Genomic DNA, 10,509 nt, shown 5'->3' with positions numbered 1-10,509 from the left:
TAGCTTCGACAGGATGGCATGTTTGTGATCCAGTACGAGATGAGGTTTTCTTAGTTAGCTCGTCACGCGGTTTGGTTGGTTCCCACTGATAGGGAGAGGATCATGAGGTTCATTGATGTCCTCACGTATCAACTACAGTTGCTTATGACTAGAGAGAGGGTATCTGGTTCTACTTTTGATGAGGTGGTTGACATTGCTCGGCAGATAGAGATGGTTCGTAGCCAGGAACGGGGTTAGAGGGAGGCCAAGAGGCCTCGAGGGTTGGGCGGTTTCGGTGATGTACCTTCTGGGGGGCAGTCCTACCATAGTAGGGGTTGTCCTTATAGGCCCGCTCATACGACTCGTCTAGCTCATCATGGCGCATCAGCTAGCCACGATTCTTACAGTGCTCATTCAGGCCAGTCTTCATTTAGTGCACTACTAGTGCAAAGTTCTCACCATGCCTCATCCGCTCAAGCTTCTACAGGTAGTTCCTCGGGTTATTTGGAGTAGACATTTCGTCACAGGAGGGGTTGTTTCGAGTGCGGAGACTTTGGTCATATCAGGAGAGATTGCCCTAGGTTGTTGAGTGGGGCTCCACAACAGAGTTTTTGGAGACTGTGGGAAAAAGCATATCGTCTCGGCCACTCTGGGCAAAATCATCAACGTATACCAGCTGATCAGGTGGTGGTACGTATATAATGCCGTAACCTTTTCCCATATCCCATATACATATAATATACGCGTATATAATGACATATGGTCATGGGTCAATGTACATGTATAAATGCATGAAATGCATAAGAATTCCGTCAATAAAATCTCTCGAAACATCACAAGACCATTATGCCTCTGATTAATGTCATGAAATAAACTTTATCAACTTACGTATTTTCTAAGACCCATGAACAGATGATAGAATAATAAGACACATGGGAATGCAAGAACACAGGCACCTCTAATACTTCTATGAATAGATTCATTTATGGAAGTTGTTCATTTGCTCGTTTCGTTCGTCTCGTATAGATCATGCCAAAAGTAAAGAAGGGACATCCTTAACATACATGAACCGATTCTCTTGACAATCCCTATAACCCACATCTTTTGCGAAGAACACGTAACGACGGATCGAATTAGGAAAATATCCGTATGATATTCTTGTGAAAGATTGTACCGTATTCCCTTTGAATCACAAAATCCCGTTGCTATTACCTTATGAAATCTCGTATGAATTTTTGTAGAAATTCCGTATGATCACTTTGTGAATTTGATCACAAACTTGTTACTTACTGAAGCAATCACGTTGAGAGTCTTTATGGCTTTTTGTGAATTCCATATCGTTGTGAATAATCCAAATCTTGAATTTAAGAAGTTATTCTTCAATCACTTCTTTAAGGATTGCCACCTTGCAAAGTTATTCAAGAGTCATTTAATGGCTTATGTATGTGGCTGCCATGTTGGGGAAATTTCCCACCCAGTAGTTATCCACTTAATTTTTAATTAATTTGTTAATCCCCCATTAATCAATAATTACCCAATTATTCACATAATTAGGAATTATCTCAAATTACTTAAAATACTACTCACTTTTAACACACTTTGTACACCTTACTATCATGGTTATGTGGTACCTTGTATGGTACTAGTCCATAAATACCGGGTATTATAGTTCAGACCGTATTTTATCCCAAATTGTCAAACTTCGACGAAACTCGTTTTCTTCGATTCACTTACCCTCTCACCTTCGCAAATGTACTTATCACTTGTTTGAAATAGCATAATACTTATAATCCCAAAATAATCTCATTCCCGAACTTATGCCGATTAACTTACGACGAAACTTTAACGTACGCAAATGCGAAATGTAACATCTCATTTCCGAGCTTACATTAATTTACTTATGGCGTACTTCCACGTACGAAAACATGGGGTGTAACAAGAAGTGAATTAATGAGAGTTAAATCCCAGACAATTATCTTGCACCTATCCAATCAACCCCTATTTTCTCCTATTGATATCTTCTTTGATTAATTTTGTTCAATTGTCATTAGTCAATTAGATCTAGAGTCTTAGTTAATTTTAGTTCTTAATCATATAATCTCAATTGTTGATTATCTTGGATAGCAATCTAGCTACAAGCTACGAAAATACTGTTTCATTCCAATCCCTGTGGATACAATATTCAGGAATTGTTTCTTTTTCTTTTATTTTTTTTCCCTTTTTACGGTTGGTGTTCTTTGACTGTGCACAGGTTACAGGTTAGTTTGGTGCATGACTCGATCTTCTGGGAAAGAATTGCTACCATACGAGCCAGAAATAGAAAAATAACTACAACAACTGAAGAAGGAAATAAATGTCACAGAGACGTTAGAAAAGGTTGGGCAATCCTCAACCAAAGATATGGCCGAAAAAGGTGAAGATAATGTGTACCTGGCTGTGAGAGAGGCAGCCCAACAAAGAGAAAAAGTGGCACGAGATGCTGAATAAGCAGGTTTCAGAGATGCACAACGTATTTATGAAGAAGGGGTCATAGACTTAATCATAATCAACCCGTGAGTGCAGGCCAGTTTAGAAACATAGCTCCCGTGCTTGGGAGACCACTTGGTGATTACTCTAGATCGGTCTACAACCAAGGTTTGACAAGCATTCGACCATCTCCAGTTGCAGCAAACAATTTCGAATTGAATCCAGGGTTGCTTCAAACTCTGCAAAACTGTTGTGTCTTCAGAGGAAAGATGAACAAAGATCCAAACAATCATCTAATAAACTTCGAGGAGATCATCAACACCTTTCAATATAATGGTGTTTCACAAGATGCAGTTTATCTAAGGGCATTCCTCTTCACACTGAAAGATGATGCGAAGCAGTGGGTTCAGAGCTTGCCTTAAGGATCAATTCGAATATGGGAGGAGATGACCAGAAAATTTCTTGACAAATATTTCTCCTTAGCTAAAACAGGCACATTTAGAAGAGAGATCCATAACTTCTGCCACAAGGATAATGAAACAGTTTTTGAAGCTTGGGAGAGGTTTAAAGAGATAGTCAGAAAGTGTCAACACAGTGGTATTGAACTCTGGATGCAACTTCAGGATTTTTGGGATGGGTTGACACCGGCCTCACGCAGAACGTTGAGCAATGCAGCTGGAGGTCTATTAATGAAGAAGACACCAGAGGAGATAGTCACTATTCTCGATGAATTATCTGAAGATGCAAATCAGTGGCCCTCTACAAGTGCTGAAAGAAGACGGGCGAATGGTGTTCACCCGGTTGATGCTAACACATATGTGCAGGTATAGCTTGATGCTATGGCGAAGGAGATAAGAAAGCTGACCTTAGCCTCAATACATTCCTCATGCAACATGTGATATTTGTGGAAGAGGATACCCTACTCATGAGTGTCAAGCCTCAACTGAGGAAGTTAATGCTGTTGGAAATTACAACTTTAATGAAATGGATCAGAGGCACCCCGATATTTCATGGAGTTCACCAGGAGGTACATCAAATGCATGGCAATAAAATAATGCCAGACCTCAGGGACAAAAGGCGCCTGTTTTCCAAAATCAGTAAAGGCAGCAGTTTCACCCTTAACAATCAATTCAGTCTGAGTTAGAAGATCTAATGAAGTCCTTCATTGTCAAGACAGATGAGATATTAGATGCTCATGGTGCCACTATCAAAGAACTTGGCACATGGTTGTGAAATTTGGAGAAACAAGTGGGACAAATTACCACCATATTGTCTGAGAGGGTCCCATGTACTTTACCAGCTGACACTGAAAGGAACCCCAAAGAAACTGTAAATGCTGTAACTCTGAGAAGTAGGCAAGTGTTGGAAGATCCCACTTCGGTCCAAAAAGAGAGTGTGCCTGAAAAAGAAATTGGGGAGCAGCTGAAAAGTGAAGTTGATAAAAAGAAGACAGGAAAGAAGGGAGCTGACAAGAAGAAGAAGGAGGACACTTCGAGAAGGGGTGAATCTAATAAAGAGAGCAAGCACATTCCTGCTTTACCTTTTCCCCAAAAGCTTTATAGAGAGAATCTGGATGAACAATTTGAGAGGTTCCTAAGTATGTTGAGACAGGTTAATGAAAACTTTCCATTCACAGAGGTGCTCTCCCAAATGCCATCTTATGCAAAATTCTTGAAGGATATCCTTACAAAGAAAAGGAAGGTCGAGGAGACATCAGTGGTCAAACTCACAGAGCATTGCAGTGCTATCTTGCAAAATAAACTCCCACAAAAATGTGGAGATCCAGGGAGTTTTACTATACCTTGCTCCTTAGGCTCTATTAAATTTGATAAATCTTTATGTGATTCTGGTGGCTCAATTAATTTAATGCCTTTGTCTATTTACAGGAAATTGAAGAGTGAGACTGGAGAGATAAGGTCGGTACCAATATCTTTGCAGCTCGCTGACCAAACAACTCTGATACCCGAGGGGGTAGTGGAAAATATTTTAGTGCGGGTAGATAAGTTTGTATTTCCTATGAAATTTATTGTAGTAAATATGGAGGAGAATAAGGAGGTCCCTCTCATTTTAGGAAGACCATTCTTAGCAACGGGTAGAGAAATATTAGACATACATGATAGAAAACTCATGCTTAGAGTGGGGGAGGAGACTAAACTTTTTAGATGAATGTAGAAACAGGGGTTAAAAAAGAGAAGCCAACTGCAAGTGTTGAATGGAAAGTGAAGAGTTCGAAAGAAAAGGCTACAACGAGTGGAAAAGATAAGTGTGGGGTGTACCCCAAAAAGGCTGAGAAGAAGCTGTCTGCACTGGTTCGGGCGCGTGGAATGGAGCCCGACTTCAACTTAGACCCTGACTAAATATTCAGAGAAGTTTCCTCTACCTTATGCTTTTTCATTGTGTGTCATAGGGACATGCCACAACTTAAAGTGTGGGTTAGGGGGATAATTATATGTTGTATGTATGTTAGTTTTAGTTTTTGTTTTGTAAAATTAATTTTTTTTTATTTTAAAATTTTCGACTTTTTTCGATGATGGATATCATTCGACAAGTTTTTTGAGGGATCTAAGTCGAAAGAAAAAGACAAAAAAAATTTATTTTGTTACGTAGTGTAATAATTCCCCCTCGATTTTTCTTTGTGCCGCGGTTCTTTTTCAAGGATTTTGTTTGAACCAGGTGTAGTTAGTTTTTGTTTTTGAAGTAGGAAACCTTGTGCTATGATTTGAATTGGAAGCAATGTATTTTGACTTTATTATTCCTTGAGAATAGTGAGTGCTTTAGTTGTGATGCTTAGGCTCAGTTTTTAACTCTTGGATAAGTACCTTAAATTGTATAAGTTTAACTTTTCTTAACTGCTTTGACTAGAGAGTCTTGATCATCCAATATTGAGTGAGTTATGTGTGTGTGAGGTTTTTGTGTTATTCTGTACATTGCTTTTGATGTCTAGAACTTCCCCCGTATGTTTGCAAAGCGAAATAGTAGTTTTGTTCAGTCTAGGCAATGATATATGCATTTCTTTGTTGAGCCAGTTATATGCTTTTACCCACCTAGTTGTTATGTATCTTAGTTAACCCCGTTGAGCCTGTAATCCTGTTTCTTTTGGCAACCACATTACAAGCCTTACCTATTTGTTTGAATTGACCATCTATTTGAATCATTTACCTCTTGTGTGCACTTGAATTTGGTATGAACTTTGTAAAAATTAAAGTGTGGGGTGTTGGTTGGGCTTTCGAGTGGAACTATTGAAATAAGGAAAAAGGTGCACTGTTTTGAAAAAGTAAGAGCCACTTTAATTGAAAAAAAATAAAGAAAGAGATTAGTTGTACGGTTGTGAATAATATTCCTTGATAGTGGTTACTTATGATGTAATTGTGCTTAAATAAGTGGGGAGTTAATGTATATTGATATGAAGGCAGAGTTATGGTTTGACATAAGTGTGGGGTTTCTAACAATGAAATGTATGTATTAAAGTGCTTAGGGAGGTGTAGTCACTCTTATATCTAAATGTATCCTACCCGTCCCGCAGCGTACATTACAACCAATAAAAGTCCTATTTGATCCTTGACTGAATGGGCTCGATTAGTTGAGTAGTACACTACGGGCAAGCATATTGTGCATATTTTGTGGCATATGAATGTTGTTTCTGAGAGTGACTAAATTTTTTCGATCTTGAGTTCCTAATTATTCTTAACTTTTATTGTGTGTGAATTTCTCTCTATTATTGTGAGGGCACTTGATTCATGAAGAAAAGACAATGTTGTTGATCTCTATATTAGAGTAAGTGAGTGAGATGTAAATAATGCATGGTGCTTTTGAGTCAATTCTTGAGGTGAAGATATTATACTATTGTGCTTAGTCTATTTTAAATATTCTTCGTGTAATGAGTTAGGAGAGTTGCTTAGTAAGGTTGTGTCTATATAAAGTGTGGTGTGATTGCTCGAGAACGAGTAATGGTTTAAGTGTGGGGTGTTGATGGTAGGCTATAATCTTGTGTTTTAGTAGCTTATTACATTCCAATTTACTGCACTTTAATTGAGTTTGAGCGTTAATTGCTAGTGTTTTGCACTAATTATGTGTTTTATGCCTTGTAGGAGTGATTTCGATCTATGTAGATGTTATGGAACTAATTCGAGCTAATTGGAGCTTTGAAGTCTGAGTAAAAGCCCAAAGGAATAAGCCGGAATCGTGTTCAGGGGTCGAGGATCACTTCTGGCCGTCAGAATTCAAGAAAGAATAATCTGCCGAAAACACGCACTGGTGCGGCGCACTAGGCGACGCACAGCGCAACGCATCAGTGTAAAAATCTGTCAGAAAATAGCAAACTTCAGAGACTTGGTTTTTGGGATTTGTCAGGAAAAAACACTAATGCTACGCCACCTGCTACGCACAGTGCGACGCAAGAAATACAATAAGTTTGCATGTTTTCCTATTTCGGCTAGGAAAGGGTGATTTCATTTTGGCCCCACTTTACTTAGTATAAATACATGAAAAATGGTGTTTTCTGGACTTTTGACACATCTAAGACCTAAGGAGTCTAGAGAGAAGATGGAGAAGCCAAATCACAAGGAATTCATCATTCAATCCTTACTCAAGATAAGAGTTTGGATCATTTGGTGCTTTTCTTTATATTTGGGCAGAATATCCTAATTGACTCTTGTACTTATCCCGATTTGTCATCCCAGTTCCTATATTTTATAGTTTGTCGGGTTAAGACTTATACTTATTCAAAATCTATATATTAAACCCTTTTTTCGAAGAGGTCAATGTGTGTGTAACACAATTGCTTTCATTTAGGACTCCACTTCATTATTAATGCCACATACTAAATAATAAGTCAAAAATTAAATTTAACCCCCCCCCCCCCCAAAAGAAAAATCGTATTTTCCTTATTTTACACAAACTGTTTCTCTATCATTGTTTGTTTCTCCTTCATAATCTTCTCTGTGCTATCTCTCCTTCGTCTTTTTTCATTGAATTTCTGCTCATTGTTTCGTGCCTTTCTTCCGTCGTTCTGTGGTAAGTACTGTCATCTCTTCTTAACTCAATTTTTTAATCTCTTTTTTTAATTTCATTTTTGGTTCATTTATTAGTTGATGACTGGGTTAGGTCGGTAATTAATGCTTTTGAGTATGCCTAAATATTTGTTTTTCGTTTTTCTTTTTTTGCTTACTATTTGAAGTATAAATCCCTTTGTTATAGTGTTATGCATATAGTTTATTCCATTTCGATTTAGGTTTTTTTTTTTGGGTAAAATCTTAAATTATTCTTCTGATTTGTTTTTGTGAAGTATGTTGGATTTTATTCTGGGCCGCGGTCCACCAGGTTATATCATTATATTATAGAATTTTTTGGGGAAGATATAAGGTTAATCTTAGATGCTTTTTCAGATAAAAAATTAGGTTTTTTTGTTTCTTTGTTTATGGAGTCCTATAAAGGCGTAATTTTATCAGGGAGAAGGACGAAAAATCTGAAAAAATAAAGGGAAATAAGAGAGATGCTTTTGTTAAATACCCAAGAGAGTTCCAACTAGGTTCAACAATGGAGAATGAAGAAGAAGACGGTTAAATAATGGGAAATGTTACTGCTATGGCTTTCTAATAGGCCTCACACCCCTAAAAGGCGTGTGAGTCATGCACTGAAGCCAAGTCAGCTTTATAGTGTTATTCAAAGGTCATAAGGGTTTTATATATAGAATTCGAACAAGTACAAGTATTGACTTGACAAACTATAGAGTATAGGGACTGGGATGACAAACCGGGACAAGTACAAGGGTCTACCAAGCTATTCTATCTTATATTTGTGATGAATTACTCCATATCTATGGAGTAGTTCTCTTTAAGGATGGATGGATTTGTTGTTTTGATGATTGTTTGTGGATATTAACTCTAGTTTTTATTTATTGAATTGTTTTGGGGTGATTTAATTATTGCATCTATCTTCACATGTTCATGTAATCGAGAGAGGCATAACTTGTGATATTTTTGCATCATCTTCATTGATTCTTCTTAATAATCGAAAGATGCTAGTTGAATTATTGTTTAGACCTAGGTAGGAGGATAATCGAAAGAGGTTCTCCTAAAGACCAGTCCACTACAAATTCGTGCATATCTTCACCGAGCATAAATTGGTTCATATTGTGAGGTTAAGACTTAGTCGAGAGAGAAGATTCTACTAAACGTTTGAACTAATAATTGAGTGAATTCGAGAGACTCACTTGAATATTAGAAGTGAATTAACGAGAGTTAAATCCCAGACAATTATCTTGCACCTATCTAATTAAACCCTATTTTCTCCTATTGATATCTTCTTTGCTTAATTTTGTTCAATTATCATTAGTCAATTAGATCTAGAGTCTTAGTTAATTTTAGTTCTTAATCATATAATCTCAATTGTTGATCATCTTGGATAACAATCTATCTACAAGCTACGAAAATACTATTTAACTCCAATCCCTGTGGATACGATAATTTTCTATACTATCTTTGACTAGAGAGCATATTTAGGTGTGTGTTTTGAGCTCGTCACATACCTTTAGCCTTGGATGATCAAGCCTTGGCCAACCAGTTTATCAGATTGGATGTTTCCGAGCCGAGCAGAGTTTTGGCTTGTGTGGTTTCTCGGTCTTCTTTATATGACCGCATGAGAGAGCGCCAGTATGATGACCCTCATTTGCTTGTCCTTAAGGACACGGTTCAGCACAATGATGCCAGAGATGTTACTATTGGGGATGGTGGGGTATTGAGGATGCAAAGTTGTATTTGTGTGCCTAATGCGGATGGGCTACGTGAGTTAATTCTTGAGGAGGCCCACAGTTCACGGTATTCCATTCATCCGGGTGCCGCGAAGATGTACCAGGACTTGAGGAAATATTATTAGTGGAGAAGAATAAAGAAGGATAGAGTGGGTTTGTAGCTCGGTGCCTCAACTGTCAGCAGGTAAAGTATGAGCATCAGAGACCGGGCGAATTGCTTCAGAGGTTAGAGATTCCATAGAGGAAATGGGAGCGGATCACCATGGATTTTGTAGTTAGGCTCCCACGGACTTCGAGGAAGTTCGATGCTATTTGGGTAATAGTGGATCAACTGAGCAAGTCCGCACACTTCATTCTAGTTGGTACTACTTATACTTCGGAGCGGTTGGCTAAGATTTACATCCGAGAGATTGTTCGCCTCCACGGCGTGCCAGTGTCCATCATTTCAGATCGAGGCACACTATTCACATTGCAGCTTTGGAGAGCCCTGCAGTGAGAGTTGGGTACCTAGGTTGAGTTGAGCACAACATTTCACCATCAGACGGATGGAAAGTCCGAGCGCACTATTTAGATATTGGAGGATATGCTAAGTTCTTGCGTCATTGATTTTGAGGGTTCTTGGGATCAGTTTCTGCCACTCGCGGAGTTTTCTTACAACAACAACTACCAGTCAAGCATTCATATAGATCCGAATGAGGCCTTGTATGGGAGACAATATAGACCTCCTATGGGTTGGTTTGACTCTGTGGAGGCTAGGCTATTGGGTACTGACTTGGTCCAGGATGCGTAGGACAGGGTTAAGCTGATTCAAGAGCGGCTTCGCACGGCGCAATCGAGACAAAAGAGTTATGCCGACAGGAAGGTCCGTGATTTTGCTTACATGGTTGGGGAGAAGGTACTGCTCAAGGTTTTACCCATGAAGGGTGTTATGTGATTTGGGAAGAAGGGAAAGTTAATCCCTCGGTATACTGGGCCATTTGAGGCATTTAAGAGGATTTGGGATGTGGCTTTCAAGCTTGCCTTGCCACCTAGTTTGTCGAGTGTGCATATAGTATTTCATGTTTCTATGCTTCAGAAGTATGTTGGCGATCCGTCTCATGTTTTGGATTTAAGTACAAATCAGTTGGATGGTGATCTGACTTTTGATGTGGTGCCGGTGGCCCTTTTGGATTGGCAAGTTTGAAAGTTGAGGTCAAAGGACATAGCTTCAGTAAAGGTGTAGTGGAGAGGTTAGCCAGTTGAGGCGGAAACTATGGAGACCAAGCGGGAGATGCAGAGCAGATATCCTCACCTATTTGAGACTATAGGTATGTTTC

The 10,509-nt window shown here is 38.7% G+C and overlaps 1 protein-coding gene and 1 non-coding gene across 2 annotated transcripts; one reads left to right on the top strand and one right to left on the bottom strand.

Annotated features, from left to right (window-relative positions):
• The first annotated feature begins 2,891 nt into the window (after positions 1 to 2,891).
• LOC138898727 (uncharacterized) lies at positions 2,892 to 4,611 on the top strand. Its single transcript, XM_070184822.1, has 3 exons — positions 2,892 to 3,269; positions 3,580 to 3,643; positions 3,746 to 4,611. Exons 1-3 carry the CDS (start codon positions 2,892 to 2,894, stop codon positions 4,609 to 4,611), a joined length of 1,308 nt encoding a protein of 435 aa, XP_070040923.1.
• LOC117273171 (small nucleolar RNA R71) lies at positions 2,940 to 3,046 on the bottom strand. Its single transcript, XR_004503132.1, has one exon. It is a non-coding gene; the product is annotated as a small nucleolar RNA R71 (small nucleolar RNA).
• Positions 4,612 to 10,509: the final 5,898 nt, after the last annotated feature.

The sequence above is a fragment of the Nicotiana tomentosiformis genome, chromosome 9 (genome assembly GCF_000390325.3).
Source record: "Nicotiana tomentosiformis chromosome 9, ASM39032v3, whole genome shotgun sequence".
Classification (NCBI taxonomy): domain Eukaryota; kingdom Viridiplantae; phylum Streptophyta; class Magnoliopsida; order Solanales; family Solanaceae; genus Nicotiana; species Nicotiana tomentosiformis.
This window is presented reverse-complemented; position numbering and strand designations above follow the sequence as displayed.

Coding starts and splice junctions, on each gene's coding strand:
- LOC138898727 (XM_070184822.1), top strand. CDS start 2,892: ATGACCAGAAAATTTCTTGACAAATATTTCTCCTTAGCTAAAACAGGC. Junction 3,270..3,579: donor ATGCTAACACATATGTGCAG/GTATAGCTTGAT, acceptor CAATCAATTCAG/TCTGAGTTAGAAGATCTAAT. Junction 3,644..3,745: donor TGAGATATTAGATGCTCATG/GTGCCACTATCA, acceptor GTACTTTACCAG/CTGACACTGAAAGGAACCCC.